Source organism: Apis cerana, linkage group LG15 (genome assembly GCF_029169275.1).
Source record: "Apis cerana isolate GH-2021 linkage group LG15, AcerK_1.0, whole genome shotgun sequence".
Classification (NCBI taxonomy): domain Eukaryota; kingdom Metazoa; phylum Arthropoda; class Insecta; order Hymenoptera; family Apidae; genus Apis; species Apis cerana.
Genome location: NC_083866.1, coordinates 3,288,138 through 3,308,169, shown reverse-complemented (window position 1 = coordinate 3,308,169; position 20,032 = coordinate 3,288,138). Strand labels below are relative to the sequence as shown.

The following is a 20,032-nucleotide window of genomic DNA, read 5'->3' as shown; positions in this document are numbered from 1 at the left end:
TCCAACTATCGAGTTTCATAAGCGAAGCTTTAATCACTGAAGTAATTAAACCAGCAACGAGAGGGTTAAATTAATTATTCATGACCTCGGTCAAACAGTCTTGATTGACCAATCTATTTGATATTTTATACGCGTTCCATTTTCTTTTTCTCCCCTATAACCGAAATGATAAATTTCGACAAAACTAGGTTAAAAGAAAAATATTTAATCGTTTCTTTTCTTTAATAACCTGTTACAATTTTAGTTTCGAGCGATTTTTCGAAAATGTTTTACAAATGTTCCGTCAAAAATCCATGAAACATAATTTAACGAATTTTTATAATTTATCTATTCTAAACTGTTCATTTAAAAAAAAAAAAACTCTTTAAAATACTTTGATATTTATATCAAAAATTCATCGAATTTTCAAAAAAATTGATTCCATTTCTAAAACTTTAACAGGTTTCCTCTTTCCGTAAAACCGATCGCCAAACTATTCGAACAAATCGCGCAAGAGGGGCGATAACGAAACGGTTTCCATCCAGTTTTCGAAGCTCAAAGTTCGGATAATATCCCCAAAGGTTGCGAGAATCGAGTTATTGTATCGAGAGACGAACTTGCCCCGTTATTTATTTCGCTTCGATTCCTGCTTTATACCCTTCTCTTGATTTATGGGCCAAACGTTTCCTTATTTTTCCACTAACGTCGGCTGCGCCGTCAGTAGCACCGGCTGGGGATGATGATCCGTGTTACGTTGCTCTCTATCACCGAAATCCTATTCTCCTCCTCCACAAATGATGGCACGATTTGAAGCTGAATGTGTAAAGTGTGTAAAATGATTCAATCGTTATATAAATAGGCACTTTTTTCTTTTAATATTTTATCTTATTTTTATTAGATTTTCAAGTAATTGAGATAATGTGATAGACAGGTATAATTGATGGGTTTGTTAGAAAATGTATTTTATAAAAACGATTCGATGATATTTAATTATTTTGTGAGCAATTTTTTTTTTGTACGAGAATAGAAGCTAGTGAGTACTTGGAGCAGAAATAGTTTGTTTCACGGTTATCTTGGCAAAAGAGGAAAAAAATAGGAAAGAAAATAGAAAGTTTATATATATGTATTAATCAACTCGATCGATATTCTATCAACTTTTAAAACAGATGTAATACATTGATCGAAATTTTTATTATATTTCTATCTGTCCTATTATTTCTATAATTTTTTGAAAATATTATTTCAAGAATTGCTCGTTTGTCAAAAATATACTTTATTCGTTCGCTCGATCGCCACTTGGCAGCGCCACTCACGAAAAATCTTCATTTCACATACTCGTCGCGACATCTAACGTAGTCTCTTGTCGCGCAACTTCGGAAGACATTATACTTCAGAGGATATTACGTTTGAAAAGCTGTCGACTAAAAAGCTCGACGCCCGTTAAAAGGCACATCGAATCAGTCGCTTTCCAGCTAAAATTTCCGGCCTCTTTAAACGATATATGTGTGTACGTATATATCACGAGTCCATAAACTCTTTTCGATGTTTCTTCCATACTCGATGCGTGTCTCACTTTGGTCGAAATCTTTGGTGAGGCTTCTTTGAGCCTCCTATTTAATCCTCTGATCTTTCCTCTGGAAGAGCCATGGATAAGAAATGGATGAGCGAGAAGTCGAACGCTTTTAGACGAAAATCTATTTTTACTCCGCCTAGTGCATTTCCTTTTCTTCTTGAAAGGAAAAATTGAATGAAATTTCGAAGATAGATCGTTAAACGATAGAAAATATTATATATATATCTGACAAATAAATTGAATTACAATTGTGAATCATAGTTGAATGAATTTATATAAAACCGATCTTCTCTTCGAAATAGAATCTTCGCTTTAAGAAAATTTATCCAACTATTGACATTGTTATGCGTTTATTCCTATATCATTATTTTCACTCGAGGTGGAAGTTGTTCCAGCGAAAACGGAAACTTTGATGAACCACTTTATCGATCGAGTTTTCACGCTCGTGTTGCTAATAAAAGATTTTTTTCTTTTTTTTTTTTACTCGTTATTTTCTTTTTTAAACCGTTCCTTCCTTATATCGGTTCCAGCTCGCATGGAGGAAGAAAAGGATGCAACCAACGCTCAGATTCTTTGGTCAGCTTGCACAGCCTTGGCACGTGCTATTAAATCAGGGCCACCAGGCGCACCCATAGAGAAAATCGTGAGGCCTCTGGAGTCGGAGATCAAGGCCGTCTGTAAGGCAGCACGTAAGTGTATTCGATTTAAATTCAATTTGTGAAGTAACGATTACTATAACGATTATTCTCATTTATTATATTTCGATATTTCGTAAGTTTGAAATAACAATTTTAATATAATACGGATGGATAAATTAATTTTATTGCGTAAAAAGATTTGTTCAGATTTGAACGAAAATCAGAGGAAAGGAAAGAATAATACGAATCAAAATTGATGAAAAATTAAAAATTCGTAGGATAATCTTGGGAAGGAGAAAAGAAAAGAAATTTGATATTTTGATTTTTCGTTGAATCGCTTTAATTTCTAACCTATTGTATCGTTCACAATTCACGCGAGAAAATATTTTATACACGAATCTGACGCGCGATTTCTCGCGGATTATGATTAACCAATGTATAATAATATGTGCAACATCGTTGCTTTGCGATAGCTCAAGTTATCGAATTCCAACGAATATTATTATCCCTTTGCATTCTTGTTAAACCGGAATTAAAATGGTGAAACTGATAATTGGGGTAATTAAGGTATTATCAATTTAAATGGTAATTATTCTTATACATACGAGATTATAACTCTATTTATACTCGACAATTGATTACAAAAATTGGATCAAGTTATTTAATTGATCTAAAGTAGCTTGAAATGTTTATTCTTATTTTCAATCGTTAATTAACTCCAAATTGCCTTTTATTTATTTATTTTACTAGACTTAAAGAATTTTCTTCAAATTCCTTCTGTGCAATATTATAAACAAATAAAATCAACTCTCAAAGATAAAGCGAAATATGTAAAATGTAAAATGTTCGGATAAAATATGAAAGAAGAAGCTGAAGCTTTCAAAGAGATCTTTCATTAAAAAAAAGAAAAAGAAAAAAAGAGAGAATTATTTCATATACGCTGTACATATTTTCATTTCAAAATTAGTATGCAAAAACATACATGCTACTTGAATATTACTCGTTCAACCCTTTCTTTCCTAACACAGGAAACACAAGTTTCAACAATTCCATCCATAAATTGGACGAAAGAACAGCAATGCAAGTCTCGTTCATTCCTTTTCGATAATTCTTTCCTCCTCAACAAAACAGAACACGTTCGAAGAAACAACCCCTTCGACCAAGGGGCGCATTAATATTTCCACTCGCATGAGGATTATATTTTTCTATATTTTATCGCCCTGTTTGAAACGGTTTGAAAAATCGTATCTTTTTAATTTCGCGTTCTGAAGGGTGGAAAAGGGGTGGAAGATTTACGACTTAATCGAGGGTTGAAACGCAGCATAAACGCTTTGCTCGGTTCGTTTCCACGTGTTGGTCGCATTAATTATGCGACCTCGTGATCGGTTAATTGCGAAAGGCATTGGATGGATCATTTATCATTCTTTATTTAATGTTTTTTTTTTGTTTTTGGGAGGAAAAATTCGAATCGTTTAGATATTGCGTTATAATAATTTTTAGGGATTAATTATTATTAGAATGGTGTATAAAAGAATTTTTTTAATTTGTACTATATTGTATTTAGTTTAAAATAATATTTTACGAAAATTATTCATATTAAGGATTTAGATAAGGTGATATTAAATGAGGATTTTCTTTTTTTGTAGAAAAAGATGCAAAAAATGTGACAAAAGAGGATTTGTCAATTAAATAATAAGTTGTAATAATTATAAATTATAGAATTAACAAATTGGTAGAATTTTGTAAAATTTGAGATTATATCTATAATAATAGAAAAGAGTTGCACAGATTTTATAAATGATATTATATATTTTTCTATCATATAAAAATAATAATTGAACATTATTCTCTGATATATCAGGGAAAACTGGTATTTTAACGTTTTATCTTATTTTGTTATTTTATTTATTTATTTTTTTTCTTCTTAATTGGAAATTTTAATCGAGGTTATTTCATTGAAAAGTTAGAAAGGATGGATTGAGATGGAGTTTGTGATGAATTGTTGAGGATTATTGGGAATAAATTGTGCAGAAATTTTGACGGATTTTATTTGCACGTGCACTTTAGTAAATTGATTTTGATGGCAATGTTGGGTTAAAAATTATATTCCTTTCATTTTATTTATTTATTTTTTTATTTTATTTTATAACTTATTATTCAATGAACAATTTGTAATTTGGAAAACAGAAATTTATACATAATTATATTACTGAAGGGATATAAGAATTGTCAATTTAATATCGTAGTTAATTTTCAACGAGACTCTTCGATAATGCATTAATTATTCAATTCTAATGGGTTTAAATGATAAATTAACAATGATTACTCATTAATGAAAATTAATTCCTCCGTACTAATTTCTCGATTATATGTTATGTCTATTAGGTATTTTTAACTGTTAATCAATTTCATTTAGAAAATTAGCCATTAAAAGAATCATTAAAATAGAAAATCGCATTAAAAAAAGAAACAAATTTATTTGATTAACCAATAATTATTCCAAGAATTATGATATTTTAAACGTTCGTAAATTAAAATTACAATAAAATATCCAATAAATTTTTCGTATTTATTGAAATTACCCACAAAATTTCCAAATTTGACAGTCTCACGAGTCGTAAATTTGTCACGAATGTATTACCAGACATTCGAACGCAGTCCACGAAGATTTATGCAATGATTAAACGTCCACGCGAAATAATAACGCGTTAAAATTACCATGAAATCGTCCAAAACCTCTGATCCCGCTATTTCCACGCTGTTATCGTCGACAATTAACCAGCAATTATTATCCGAGATATTATTTTAACATTCGAGACGATAAAATTGAATTTCAGCCTCGAAACTTGTTCTCATTTTCTTTTATTTTGATTTCTATTTTTTAATATCCTCTCATTTCTTCCTCTCTCTCTCTCTTTCTCTTTAAAAAAAAAAAAAAGAAAAATAACTTACCAATGCATGGATCCAATAGATTTATAATAGAGATATTTTTTCTTTCTTTTTACTTCATCTGTTTTTTTTTTTTTTATTTTTAATCTTTGAAATAAAACGCGTAAATACAATAGTACTACTTGTTCTCGAAATCCAATGAATATTCGTCCGGATGGTAATGTCGCGAAAATTCATTAACCAAATTAAATAGCTGACTGGCTTATGGAAAAATCTGCTCGTTCGGTTAAATCGAATTGTCGATAAAGTAGAATGGTTTGAAATTGGTTAAAAATTATTGAAAGGTAATATTGTTATAAATTATCGAGAGGTTTTAAAAATTTATTTTGGTATATAATTTTTTATACGTGACTTTTTTTTATTAATAAATTTCAAAATTTTCGAAGAATCAATTTGTTTTAATTATACAATTATTCGATACAAATATTTATAAAAAAAATCTCTAAACCAATTAGAATAAAATAAATTATTATTAATATAATATACAATCATTATTATTAACATTATTATTTATATATTTTTTTTTCCTCTCTAGCAAAACATTAAACATTAAACAAGAAGATTAATTTATAATCAATAGTAAAATGTTGTCTTAAATTTTTCTCGGGAAACAATTGTCGCAAATTCAACGACTGTTGCGAAGACGAAATATATTGAAAAGACCTAACCTCATTTAAATATTTTAATGGCAAAAATCAATGTGTTATAAACACATATTTAAAAAAAAAAAAGAAAAAAAGAAAGAAAGAAAAATTCAATCAGCATTATATATAATACAAAACATTAAATATAAGTTACTTACTTCTTTCTACATGATCGCAATATATCGCGTAGCGGAATGGAAGGAGCGACACAAGTTCACCGCAGCGCCGATATTACAGGACACGTATCCCAACCGAACGAATAAATTTTAGGCATGGTCCTCGGAAAAGGTGAGGCTCGAACTTCACCACTCGGCCCATTTATCACCGAGTTTCCGGGCCGAGGAGAATTTTCAACAAAATTGCAAAGTAATGTATTTCCACCGAAGTAACGGCATCTGGTGTGTAATGCGATTTGTTGAAAAAGGAGTGGTGGGGGGAGAGAGTAGGTTATGGAGGGGATAGAGGATTGCGTTAACTCGATGTTAATCAATTTTCCGCTGGGAATTTCGCTCTGTTAAATAATGACGATAATATCGCTCTCTTTCAACGGTTAATCCCTCCCCCCTTCCCTCCCTTCCCTCGTTTCTGTTAATTACACGAATAAACCGGCTTAATTCGCCAATATCCTTTTAATCTCGACCATTTTAGGATAAACATTCAGAAAAAGAGGGGGTTATTAATCGATTGAAAATTTTAATTCGATCGATTAATTAAGATTCAATATTTGAAAATTGATATAATCGATAATTAAAATAATAATTTAATTTCCTTTTTTTTTTTTTTAATTCTCTGATCCTTATTATTAATTTATTCAGTTTAGTTTTGAGAAGAGTAGAGGAGTACGGTTTCGTTCGGATTTTAATAATAAGATACTCTTTTTTTATTATAAATGTTTAGTTAGGAAAGTAGTGACCTTTAATAGAGGGTTCGATATTTAGCACGAAGGGTAGGTTTTTATTTTTTAATAGAATATAAATTGTGGAGTTTGAATCTTCGAAATTGAAGGTGGAATTAAAAAATTTTGAAATTCAAATTGAGAGTTTTTAACGGGACACATTTTTGTCGAGCACTTTTTACGAAATTTCATTCATCAAGTTAATAATGATGCACGTGTATCCTGATTACCGCACAATAAAATACATTTTCTGAAAAAATATACTGATAATCGAGACAAAAAAAAAGAGGAAATGAAGAATTTCAAATTTTTAATTAATATTAATTAACAAATTTTTAACAAAGGAATAAAAAAAAATATAATTCTAAATTTCAATTACATCGACTAATCGCTATTTAGAAAAAAAAACAGAATATATAAAATTAGAATAAATTAAAAATATATATAGAATAAATAATTTTAAATTTCAATCATCGAGAATGATTTCTTGGATAAAAAATAAAGAAGGGAAAGACATTATCCTGGAAAATTCGTTAATAGCTTTCTTCTTTTTGTTTTCCCCAGCGAAAGAAGATCCTCTGGTGATGGCTGCTATTAAAGGCATTCCTGTGGAAGCTGCGAAGAGGGGAGTATTCCCGGAGGACATTCTTCGTGAAAGGTTCCTCAAGGTAAGGGTTTTACATTGACCAATCCTACGTCATAAACGTCAACAAAAGCATCTAAAAATATTTATCATTATTTACTGTACCTTCTTGAAAAAAATTTTTTTTTTCACCATTCTTCTCTACTGCTCAAGTTTTTCTCTCAAGTTTTTAAAAATATTAAATGTCACGCGCGAAGATTGAAAAATTTTCATCGCACCCTTTAGAAATTTTTTATCGTCCCGGAGCTTCATCATCCATATTTTCACTGCTTCGATAAATCGTGTAAATATCTATAAATATTTATCAGTGTCCACACTTGAAATTTTTTACACCCTTTCTTCAAAATCCTTCCTTTGAGGAGTACTCTTCTTCGAGGAAATTTTCATCTCTGTCCCTTTTCGAATTTTTCTCGTTTCTTAAAACTTTCGTCCTTTATATTTCATTCTTTGGAAAATGTAAAATTATATCGTGTAAAAAAGTATTATGTATTTGTCACTTTCGTTTCTTATTTTGTTATTTTTAAAATTTTTAACAAGATCTTTCAATAATTTCATTTCTTTGAATATAATAATTAATAATTAATTTCACAGCCAAGAAATTTTTATACTTCACCTTGGAAAACAGTTTCACTATTCTTTTTATGAAGTTTCTTACCCTTTGACATTTACTCCTTAAACATTTATAAAAGATTATACAAATCTCTAATATTTCTCATCCTCGTTTCTTTCTCAGACTTTTCTCCTTAAATTTCAAATCTTTCTTATTTTTATCCCAACTCTTAATCTCTGCCACTTTATTATCTTTATCTTAATTTAAAAAAGAGATTTTCATTCTTTTGAATATTATTGTTAATAACCATATCACGACCAAAAATTATTCTCCATTTTGAATAACTTGTGAAAATTCATTTTAATTATCTTTTTTGAAAACATCTTTTTGCAAACATTTTTATTCCTTCCAATTATTATCGTTAATCAATCAAAAGATTTTCATTTGTCTATCTCAATCAAAAAAGCTCATTATTCTCTTCAAATTCTTTACATTCCTTTGTTTCCATCATCTTGCTAATAAAACGGAATCGAAAGGGAATTGAACTCGAGCAAAGTTTTCTTTTATTTCGTTCGCCCATAGGATTATAAACTTTATTTCAAAGTGTTATCCGAATGGCGAGTGAGAATTTACGAAGTGGAAACTGGGTTTCAGGTGGAACAAGTGGCCAGACGATTGGCCATGGTGCCCGAGGAGGGCGCAGCACTGCCTGTTTATTTGCTAAGTTATCTTCAGAGCTATTTGATGTTCAAGGATGTCTGTCCCATCTCTCGTTCAGAACTCGAGGACAAACCTTTCGATGTGGAGGATCTTAATACATTCGATATACTCAATCGAGCCAGGTAAGTGCCCCTTTAATTCTGTTTTAGAATCTTAAATATATTTCTTCTTTTACTTTAAACGAGTAATTTATTGCATATAAATTTATTTCTCACACGTGACAAATATTTTAAAAGTTCTGTTTAACGACGCTCTTAAAAAATTTTTGCTCTCATAAAATTCAAAATTTATCAATATATCAAAAATATGTATTTGTAACTCGATATTGTAAATTGATATTGTTGTTTAACTTGATTAAATAATCCAATCTTAACGAAAATTAAACAAGGAAAAAAATAATAAAAATTCTCACCCAAAAAATCACGAGTTGCGTGTCGAAAGTGATTTGGAAAATCGGGTCGCGTTTGCTAATTAGTTGATGAAAGGGTTGCTTTCTGGAAGGAGCGAGCAGCAACCAAAACAGGAAAATTAATTTTCCTGTGTTCGGATTCAAGCAGCTCGTTTATCGATACCACGTTGTTTCTTATGGAAGAGACTTAATGACGGTATTATCGTCGATCCTTTGTTATTCGACACGTTCCAGGTTTTGTTACACCTTTCAACATTCACCGCATCCTGTGCGGCTGGAAATGTCGACAATCGATGGTCGAACGCACATCCTGATTTTTCACCTTTATGTTCTTTTTTCTGTGACGGAGTGTTTTGCAATTGCTATAGATAATTCGATTTTTTATGAGATTGTGATAAAAAAACTTTGCTGATAAATAATTTTTGTAAAAAGGAAAAAAATTAATTAAACAGAGAGAGAAATAAAAGAATGATGAAATAATTTCATGTACATTATATAAAAAAAAATAAGTTAATCTAAACAATGAATAATAAAAATAAATTTCTATAAAGATTAAAGTAGTAGAAGCTGTAATGAAAGATTTGATATAAATGTAATTTAATCTAAAAACTTAAATTTCATTGATATTTTATTCGAAATTCTGAAATTTTAAAGTTGAAAAGAAATGATAAAATAACCATCCAAAATCTTTACTCTATATAAAATATATAATATAAGTTAAATCAACGTATCTTGAAATTAAATAATTTTACGATACAAATTCTCATCAACAATTCCCTTCACCGCTTCCTTTCAATTATTTGATCAGAATCCTTATTCAAACTTCTGAATCAAATTCTCTCAGAGGGAAATTTTTCATTTCCATCAAACGAACCCTAATTAATCACAAAACCAGAAGATCAATCTGACGATTTTCTACTTCTCGTAGAAGTCCCTCCATTAATTACACCAGAAAAAAAAAAAGAGGGAAAAGAAATCATGATCGAGACTTCATCTTTCTTCCTCGACGATTTTTTTTTCACTTCCTAAATTCAGCGTCAAGACTCGTCGTATTAAACGCATGCACGCAAAGTGAATTTAGACGAGAGCTTCCTCGAAATAATTTTTTAACTTGTAGAAATTTCGGTGCAAGCTTTGAATAAATGGATGAGCTACGTAATTGCGAATCTGGCCCCCACGATTTTTTTTTTAATTTTATGGTGCGTATGAATACGAAGGGTGGAAGAGGGTGGTTGGTTATTTACCCTGTATCGTTTATTTTTTTGACTTTGCTCGAGTGAATTTTTCTCGAGCAAAAAAAAAAAAATTATATCTCCGCTCTTATTTTTACGAATTATGAATTCTAAATAGTTATTGTGTTTTTGAACGTAAAAAATGGGAAAAGATGTCTTATATTGGCAAACACTTTTTGTGATTATTCCAGTATTTACTTTAATTTCTCTATAAGAAGAGAGAAAAAGATAAGGAAGGAAAGTTGTTGAAATTTCTATTTATTATAAAAATTACCATTTTCCAAACGAAAATCCTTCCACATTGAAAAAATTAATTAATCGTTGTACATTTGACGTTGATACAAGATTATATTTTTTTGAGGGGAAACACCTCCTTAATGTTTATTTGCTCCTAACTCAATAATCGATATACTTCACGAATATATCTCTAAAACTCCATAAATCGCACAGTGAACATTAAAAAAAAAAAAAAAAAACTAAGATGTTCAAAAATTCACGATCGAGAATCGTGACATTCCTTCCAGAAGAAATGGGGAGAGAGATATATTAAAAAAAATGCAAATGCATCCAACTGAAATATCTATTTGCAGAGGCTGTGAATTTACGCGTATTGCGTCGAAAAGAAAAAAAAATACATAAAGCATGCATAAAGAAGTGGACGGATAAAACGTGGCCGCAAAATATGCATATCATAGATACATTTCAACGAGCGATGAAAAAGAAGCTGCGTTAAAATTTGGACCCACGCCACACTAGCGTCGAGACTAGCTACATCCGCGTTCGAGGGGGGTGGGGGGAGGGGGAAAAATATGGCCGCGCAAATATGCGAGTTTCAGTGTGCACGCTGTTACAAATTCCACGGAATTTTCGCACATGGTGAAAAACAGGCAAATTCAGCGTCCGGAATTGTAGTGAAGTAATTAAGGGGTTGTTGGCTGGATTAAAGAAGGATGAAGATTGGGGGATGAGAGTTGTGTAATGAGAATTAGAATTTGAGGCCTTGGATGGTTGATTAGATGATGAATGATTAAAATAAGTGTGTGGTAAGTGGAGATTTTTTTTTATCTTATGTATATTTGTTTTTTTTTTAAATTTGGTCTTAAGGGGTTGATTAGGGATAAATTGAATTATTGAAATGGATTATTTTTAATCTATGTTATTACATATATTATATATATATAATTATCTATAGAATTGGAAATTTTTAATCATTTTTTAAGAGAATTGGAGATAAAATTTTGAGATAAAATTAAATGATAAATGGTTTTGTATAAATGTGGTAGAATTTAGGTTATAGGAGGTGATTAGATGAATGAATGGGTAATTAAGATAAGATATGGGGTAAAATTCATTTTATGTTCCTTTTCTTTCCCTATAATTTTTTAATTTCATTTTTTAATTTTAGAATGTAATATAACTTTGAGGAAGAGCAAAATTATTATTTATTGTAAGGTTGAAGTTTGATCAGAAATAAATTGAAACATTGGAAATTTTTATTTTCCATTTAGGCCTATATATTTAGGATTATATATTCACTATGATTATATAATAATTAAATCTTGCAATAAGAAGAATCTTTTTTCTCTTTATAATTAGTGTATTTTGTAGAATTTATGATGGAATGAATCTAATTATAATAGTAACTCATTTTTAATTAGAATTAAAAGATAGATTTATATCTTGCACTTGATTGGATGATAAATGGTTGTGAATAAAGATGGTAATTAGTTTCATTGTGAATTTAGAAAGCTTAAACTTTAAGAATAGATGATAGATTTTGAATAGATGATAGATGGTTTTGGATACGTTATAGTTCAAAATATGGAGATAGAGTCAATTTTATGCTTTCTTTCCTTTACGGTGCAATTTCATAACTTTTCCATTTAAACTATATTTAATTACTTTTAACAAAGAGAAAGAAATTTATTTAATACATCTGTTTATTTTGAGATTAAAACTTGAGAGTTAATCGAAAGTTGAAGTGGATCATTTTTAATTATCTTCAATACTTTCAATTTTTATAATTCTATCAAAATAGCAAGTTTTTTTTTTCATTTTATTTTCTTCTCGTCAAAGGAGTTGTCGGATCAGTTTATGATCGATAATTGAAAAGATTAAGATCCACGTATAAATAATCTTACAGATTATAAAATCACTCTCCATTGAGAAGACGAGGCAACGCGAAGCTCGATAACGCCAATTTCTCGGTTAAATTCTTGCAAACAATGGGATCATAAATCATGGCCGCATGGCTGGCAGAGTCTCATACTCAGGATCATAATTGGAACGTCGATGAACCCAATTAAGAAGAATCCCAGCTTTTCTACTCCATCATAATCCTTCCCTTGTTACCTGTAATTTAAAAAAACTAATTTGTCCACGTTTAGGAAAAATTACTCCCATTATAATTTATTTAATTAATCCTTTTAATTCAATCTTCATGAAACTTTATAAAAAATCAATCAATAAATAATTCGTGTTAAATTAATTTTAGTAAAAAATAATCAAAAAGTATTTAAAAAAAAAAATTAAATTTTCTCCCAAAGTCGATCGACAATTTATCTCTCCGCAACATTTATCCTTTTGTGTTTCGTTGGATCTCGAAATTGTCCTGTCTATTATACAAAAGCAGGCTGATTAAAATTCGTTCGAGCTGTTTCGGTTTTAAAGTTCTGCGTTCCTCCACCCTTTTGTCTCCGCGTTGCTGTAAATTGGCTCGTGTTTATATGAATATCGCAGTGTGGAAATAGCGAAGAATGCTTTGATTGTTTCTTTCCATGAATTGACATTGCTTTTGGTTTCGTTTAGAATTTTTTTTTTTTTTTTTTTTCATTTTTTCTACCTTTTTTTTTTTAATTTTGACCCCCATTGTGTAGATTTTGTTTTGTAATATTGAGATACGAGTGAGAATATTTTTAGCACGATCGCTTTTGAAAGCATTTCTTTAATAGAATTGGGAAAAATTGGTGGTTTCAGTAGTACAACACCGCGCTACGTCAGCCGCTCCTATATTTGCTTATTTCTACACTGCTTGAAAGCTTTCTTTATATTTTTGGTGGGTGTGCATTTAATTTTCATGCCCGATAAAATTGATTTTCGCACGTTGAACGAATATTTTTCGTTAAAAATAAATTTTTCCGTAACTGTTGCACCACGTTACTGGTACAATTGTTTTAAAAAGAAAATAATTTTCTTCGTTTCCTTTTGAAAAGAAATTATTAAATATAACTTTATAATTGCAGAATTGCGAATAACAAATTTGTAAAAAAATTACAGGGATGTTACATTTTATTTTCTTTGAAAATTATTTCAAATTTCAAAACTTAGTATTATTTAACCATTTGTTAAAATTATTCTATGCATAATGATATATGAAATAGAAATTGCAGATATAATTATATAAAAATTATATAAGGGAGCAAATTATAAAAGTGAAAAAATATATAAGAAACGTTGTCCTTCTCAAGATTTGTAATATACAAGAAAGCATGGAAAAGTATTTTTCCAAAGTTTTTCAGGGAAAAAACGAATGTTCCAGAAATCTTCGCGGAGACACTTTAAGTTTTCTACGAGAAACATTTGTATCGCGAAGAGTTTTCTACGGATTTGTCCCAACTTCCGCTTCTTGTTGGCGGAAGTTTCTGTGTTGACTCTTCGTAAAAGGCAGGTCCAAGAATTGGAAGATTCTTAACAATTTCCTTCTTTTATTTCTCTCAGAGAGAAATTAACATGAATAAATGTTTAATTAAATATTAATATATATATATATATTTATATTTTATTCGTTTTATTATAAAACCGTAAATACTTAAGAAACATATTTTTAAATCAAACAAAACTTAATTATATATTATTATTATTATTATTATTTATTTAACAAATTTTTTCTTGTCTTAATAATACAAAGTATTAGGAAGAACAAGTAGAATATAATCATAAATTCACATCTACCATTCTTTACTTTATCCCCTAAACGCCAGGAGGAAAAGAGTGAAAAAGAGCGAAACCTTTCACTCACCATTTTAAATACTTTGGTAATTTTAATTTCATCGAATCGTTCGGCACAAAGTTAAATCAAATTTATAGCAAACATCACGAAACTTTAATCTCACTTTTAAGTTCCACTTTGGAAAATTATTTGAAATCGTTGAGATTTTAATTTTCTCGATCAAGGGGGATGATTATTTCGATTATAGAAATAAATTAGCACAAATTATTATAAGAGATGTTATAGTTCCCCCTTTTTTTCAAAGTATAAATTTTAAATTATAATTTCTTTTTCTTCGTTTAACAAATAAAATTAGGAATAATCTAATTTGGGAATACTATTAAAATGGGATTTCATCATTTTTCTAAAAGCCATCTGTAGAAAAATTACATTGAAGATCGCGTCTTCCATAAAAACATCGCTAGCAGAACTAGGTATCGGTAAAGAAAAGTGGCCATTGAATATTAAAGTTTAATATTGAAGGGGAGCATCCGGTCACGTCTCTCGCCTAACCCTCTCTTATACCGTGAACCACGTTACACTTCCGGTTAAAACATTCATTTACCACCTTTTTATCCTCGTATGAAGTGTCTATCTTTAATGAAAATGCAGAAATATTTCACAGGAAGCATTGTATGTCTTATTGATCTCTGTAAATAAAATAAAATTATTCTAATTCTAACAATTTTTCGCTATTATCTTTCCATTATATATACACGTTATAAAAGCGATAATTGAAAATATAAATTATAGAAAACGCGACCCACATTTTTTTGCATAACCTTTCCCTCCAAAATATAACTCCAGTTCTCACCGATAGAGGGATGTTTCCTGAAAAACATTGCCCGTAATATTTTATATCGATGTGAAAGGATTGAAAGCGGGCACCTTGTATAACGGCCGCATATTTTATTTCCCTTCGTGTCGTGTGTAACTTGTGTGTGTGTGTGTGGAAGGGGAGGTCGTTTCACGAGCAGCAGCCGGGTTTACACGCGGTGATATTCGTGTTCACGGTCGATCACGTACGTTGTAGCATGATGGCGGAAGAAAGGGAGGTTGAGCAAGGAATCTGGAACTTTTACAATCAAATTGAAAAACTTGAACTTGCCAGTATCGATGTTGTTCAACTTGCCGAGGTTTTGAAATTGGAATTTTGGTCTAATAATGGGATTTTTTTTTTCTTTTAAATGGTATATTTGTCAAGAAGCAAGCGCACAATTTTTATTTCCTTTTCCTTTCTCGATTCTTCGTGGCCATTGCACGAGTGGAACGTAACAGATTTCCGTTCCATTTCAAAGTTCCTGCACTCGCCTATAAACTGCAGGATTCTAATTAAAACTCGGGAGGAGGATTTCTCTCTATCTTTGCAACTGACGTGAGCGAGGAGGATTTCGTGTTAGAATTGGGTCCTCAAACATCTTTTTTCTTTTTTTTCTTTCTCTATTTTCAGTCAATCCTTTAGAGATGGATTTTGCTCTCTCAATTGGTAGGAAACAATCGAATTACGTATTATTAATTTATAATTTTCAATATTTTTAAGTTGTATTTTATAGAAAATTGAATATCGTTTCTATCTTTAATTCGAAACATCGATTTTGAATTTCATTTTTCGAGAGAAGATTCTTCGTCGTTAGAACTCGTAACGAAGTGGAACGTGTCTATAAGATAAAAGCGTAGTAACAATTTAAATAATATCTCACAGTGTACTCCCTTATCGTTAGAACAACTGTTACTTTAATTAATGTGAGTTTAGAGCTTTGTAATTCAACATGGACCACAATTTTCTGACCAAATGAAGGTATAATTTAAACCTCTCTCTGGCCATTCTTGTGGCTGTACCAAGTCGCCTTCTAGTTTTACTATTATTAAGGCAAATGAGGATTCTTTTTTTTTTTTCCTTTCTTTCTGCGTTTAACATAATTTCACTTAACAAGTTTTAACTACCTGTAGCATAATATATATCCAAATATTTCTCTATAGTTGAAATTCATCGTTATTTTATCATTCCAGAGTTGAACTTATTCTTAATATGAATTATAAAATATTATTTCCAACAAAATTTATCTATTCTGAAAGAATCATGAATATCATTTTAAATTATAATTCTTCAAATAACTTTTAATTCAATCCCAGATACAACTTCCAGAAAATCCAATTTGTTTACAATCATCCAATCTCAAGGGATGAAAGAGCAATCGTAATGATTTTTAATCAAGTCTTTAACTCGTAGAATCTAATTAGAAGATTGCCTCTTCTAATTCCTCCTCCTTTGTTTTTCTCCCTTGATATAGATATGTGCGATGAAAAAAGGAAAAAAGAAGGAGGAAGAATGGAGAGGCACGTTTTTTGTATTCGCTTCTTGCTCAAACGAGATTGAAATTTCTTTGATGCTTGTTCAGCGAACGCGAGATATTCTTCGAGAATACGTTGCACGAACTTTTAGAAAGCGAATTTCTCTCCCCGAATGTCGATCATGGCTTCGTTTTAGAGGGGGTTGAATTTAATTGCAATTTTTTATTGAATAATTTTATCAGTCTGTTACAATTTATTCTAATTCTTCTCTCTAATTTTATGTCTTACCTTAACCAATCTATCGTAGGATTTCTTCTTTTATACTTGAAGTTCATTGAAATAGAATAAATAGATTTATCATTCTTATAAAAATAAATTGCACAAAACAAGTTTAAATATCAACATATGTAACAATCTTAAATATAAATCTCCATTTCAAGCAAATTTCAATCTATCCTTGAATAACTCGAAATATTTATATCTTATTTCGATCAGCGTGATTCTTAATCACAAAAAAAAACAACCCTCTTTCTTCAAACCCTATTCCAATCCCTCCCCTATTGTTGAAATTCCACCGAAAATACCTCATTAATTAATTCACACCCCGACAAATCCCTCCTTCATTTTTATAATAACGTCGTCCACGACAAAACAACCCCCTCCCCCCGATTTCGTCAGGGAGCGACAATTAATCGATACGCTTCGAGAAGTTCGTTCGATCGGCGAGACGGCCATTACATTAACCCCTGGCCTGGAAAACGGCTCCACGAGGAAAAAGTTTCGCCACGACGATCTACGATCGATCTACGACCCCAACTAAGGGCTCGCTCAAATTTAGCTAACCGTTATAATTACTTTTTAGCTATAGCTTTTGAAAGAGGATTTTTTTCTGTTGTTGTATTGAATTGTTTATACATTGTTGTTAGAAGGAATATTCTTTTGTATGATAACAATTTTAATTAATTTTATATGTTAATAAAGTGTGTTCCTTTTAGAAAAATTTATAATATTTAATTTCATGGGCTTGAAAAAAAAATGAATTTTTTTCCAGTAAAAGTTTGGAGAATAATTTAATAAATTTTTTAAAGTGTCGAGTACAATAAATGAAAAGCGAATAGTGTTATAAAAATTTTTATAAAAATGTATAATATTGCATGCAAGATAATCGAGTTTTTTTTTTATTTAATATGATTAATTAGCGGTTTAAAGAGGTTCGATAAATACTTTTGCAACCACCACAAGTCTTTCGTAAGAGAATAGTTTATATATTCTTTAATTAAAAAATTCAAAATCCCTTTGACGTTATCAGGGTAATACTTGAAAAAATTTTTTCATTACTTTCAACAATGTTTCCCTTCCCTTCCTCCTCCTTTTAGACATAAAGTAAAAAATAAACTAATCGAAAGCTAATCGAGCCAACCATTTTGCAAGAATTTTTGGGAAACAGCAGATGATTTCAATCCCCCTTTTCACCAACGTGTTCCTCCACATTTTTGTGTTTGTGCCTCGCTCGCTCCACAAATAATTTCAATGATCGTTTCCTGAAAGCACCCTCTATCGAGATTATCGAATATCAGGCTTCGATTTTCCATTGCTTTTTATCTTTTATTTTATTTCCACATTTTTTTTTTTTTTTTTGATTGTAGAGATGAAATTTAAATTATCAACGCATGATATTATATTAGAGATAATAAAATTTAGTAATAATTGTTGATAGATTTGTTGTTCGCAAATGTGAAATTTTAAAATAGAATTTGTTCAACTTAAACGAAACTTCTCTCTTCGATCGTCGCAAATATAAATACATTTTATTTTTAAAGAATTATTCTTTTTTTATTTCAACAATCCAAGTATCTGAATACTTTTCCTTCTCTGTTAAAAAGGGATAATTTTTTCAAATAATAAAAATCTAAAATTCAAATCAATCGTATATACTCACAGCCCATTTTTCTTTTTAATAAAATCTGTGAATACAAAATAATATTCTTTCATCGTCCGATACGAAATGAAAATAACGAAGACACGACGAAAGTATATATTCCTTATATTTCTTACTGACAAATTGCTCGATTTCTGTTCCAGGTATTGGCTCGATCGTGGCGACTTCAAAATGACCCTTCGCTATATGAATCTTCTAAAGGGGGCGCCAAGATCGGTCGCCAAGGATTGGATGAACGAAACTAGAATCCTCCTCGAGACCCAACAAGTTGTGGAAACGCTGTTGGCATATGCTGGTGCTATGGGCCTAATGTTCCTCGGCGCTGGAGATTCGAAGGTCAGTCGAAACGATTACAACAACAACAACAACAACAACAAAACAAAGAATTGAACAACAAGAATATCAAAAGACACTACCTAGTAAACAAATTTTTGTATAGTTCACATTATAGTATCCCTTAAAAGAACCGCGAACAATATTTTCACCTCTTTTTGTGTAAAAAAAAAAACTCGTTCTCTCGATAATATTTTGAAAAGAAAAAAAAAAGGAAAAAAAAGAAATGGAGAAATTTCAAACTGTCAAGGTGAGGACCCAAAAAATGTATTTTTGATTGTTTATAATAATTGGAAAGTAATATTAAATATACTGGATTGTTCAACAGAATTTCTCGATTTAGTTATTTATAACTTCCGGTTGAACCTTGCTTCCGGCTCGTGAACGAAAGATTCGAAATATTCTTTCGAAGAGTATTCGTTTTAGCTTTTTTTTTTTGTGGATGAAATATACAACGCTATCGTTCAAAAGTTTGGAAGTGGAAATCGTAATTTTGCAATCGAAACGAAATGCGACTAATGGATATGATAATCAAAATTTCGTTTAGAGGTGAAATTAAAATGATCCGTTCGAAATTTTTTTGTCCATCTTTGTTTTCGATATATCTTATTATTCAATAAATTTTCGATTTTTATTCAAAGTGTCTTATTGCTTCCAAACCTTTGAACGATAGCGTGTAAATTTTTTGGAATAGTGTAAATGGGATCGTATCGTCGAATAAAAATCACGAAGATTAGTGATCGTTATTTTTTTATCTTCTCTCATAATTTACGATCTCTGCACGATCCTTGACCAAGAATCGTTAAAAAAAAAATTGTTTTTTCTTTGTATTAACCCTTTTAGTGGTGTGTAAATATCTCGTAAACATTAACTCTTGTTCCTATATAAATCGAATTCATTCGTATCCGATCGAGTTATGCATTTAAACAAATTATTCCTCAAATCTTTCACTCTAATCTCGATTTGAAGAATGTTTGAAGATATCGCGATGAATTTTTTTCTTAGTTAGATCAATACGGGACACAAATGAACCAAATTTATTAACAATAAGAGTTAATCTTAACAATGATTAAAAAGCAAAAAAAAAAACAAGTCTCTTCGACAAATATTAAACAAAAAGAAAAAGAACAGAAAATTATGTAAAATAATCCATGATAAAAGTAAAAAAAAAAAAAAAAAGAAAAGAAAGAAATATTAAGATAAATCATAAAGCCATTACTCACCACTAGAAGGGTTAACCATCCTCTT

General features: G+C 30.2%; 1 protein-coding gene across 24 annotated transcripts in view; it reads left to right on the top strand.

Moving 5' to 3' along the window:
• The window catches only part of LOC107998030 (MICOS complex subunit Mic60), a 52,718-nt gene that overhangs the window by 29,950 nt on the left and 2,736 nt on the right, over window positions 1-20,032 (top strand). For 18 of the 24 annotated variants that reach the window (XM_062085577.1, XM_062085594.1, XM_062085596.1 and 15 more), the window contains 4 exons: window positions 2,083-2,241; window positions 7,243-7,346; window positions 8,526-8,713; window positions 18,595-18,787. In XM_062085577.1, the coding sequence (XP_061941561.1) occupies window positions 2,083-2,241; window positions 7,243-7,346; window positions 8,526-8,713; window positions 18,595-18,787 (644 nt within the window). Of the gene's footprint in view, window positions 1-2,082; window positions 2,242-7,242; window positions 7,347-8,525; window positions 8,714-18,594; window positions 19,115-20,032 lie in introns of those variants that run through there. The other 6 variants (XM_062085592.1, XM_062085583.1, XM_062085579.1 and 3 more) reach the window with 1 other exon arrangement.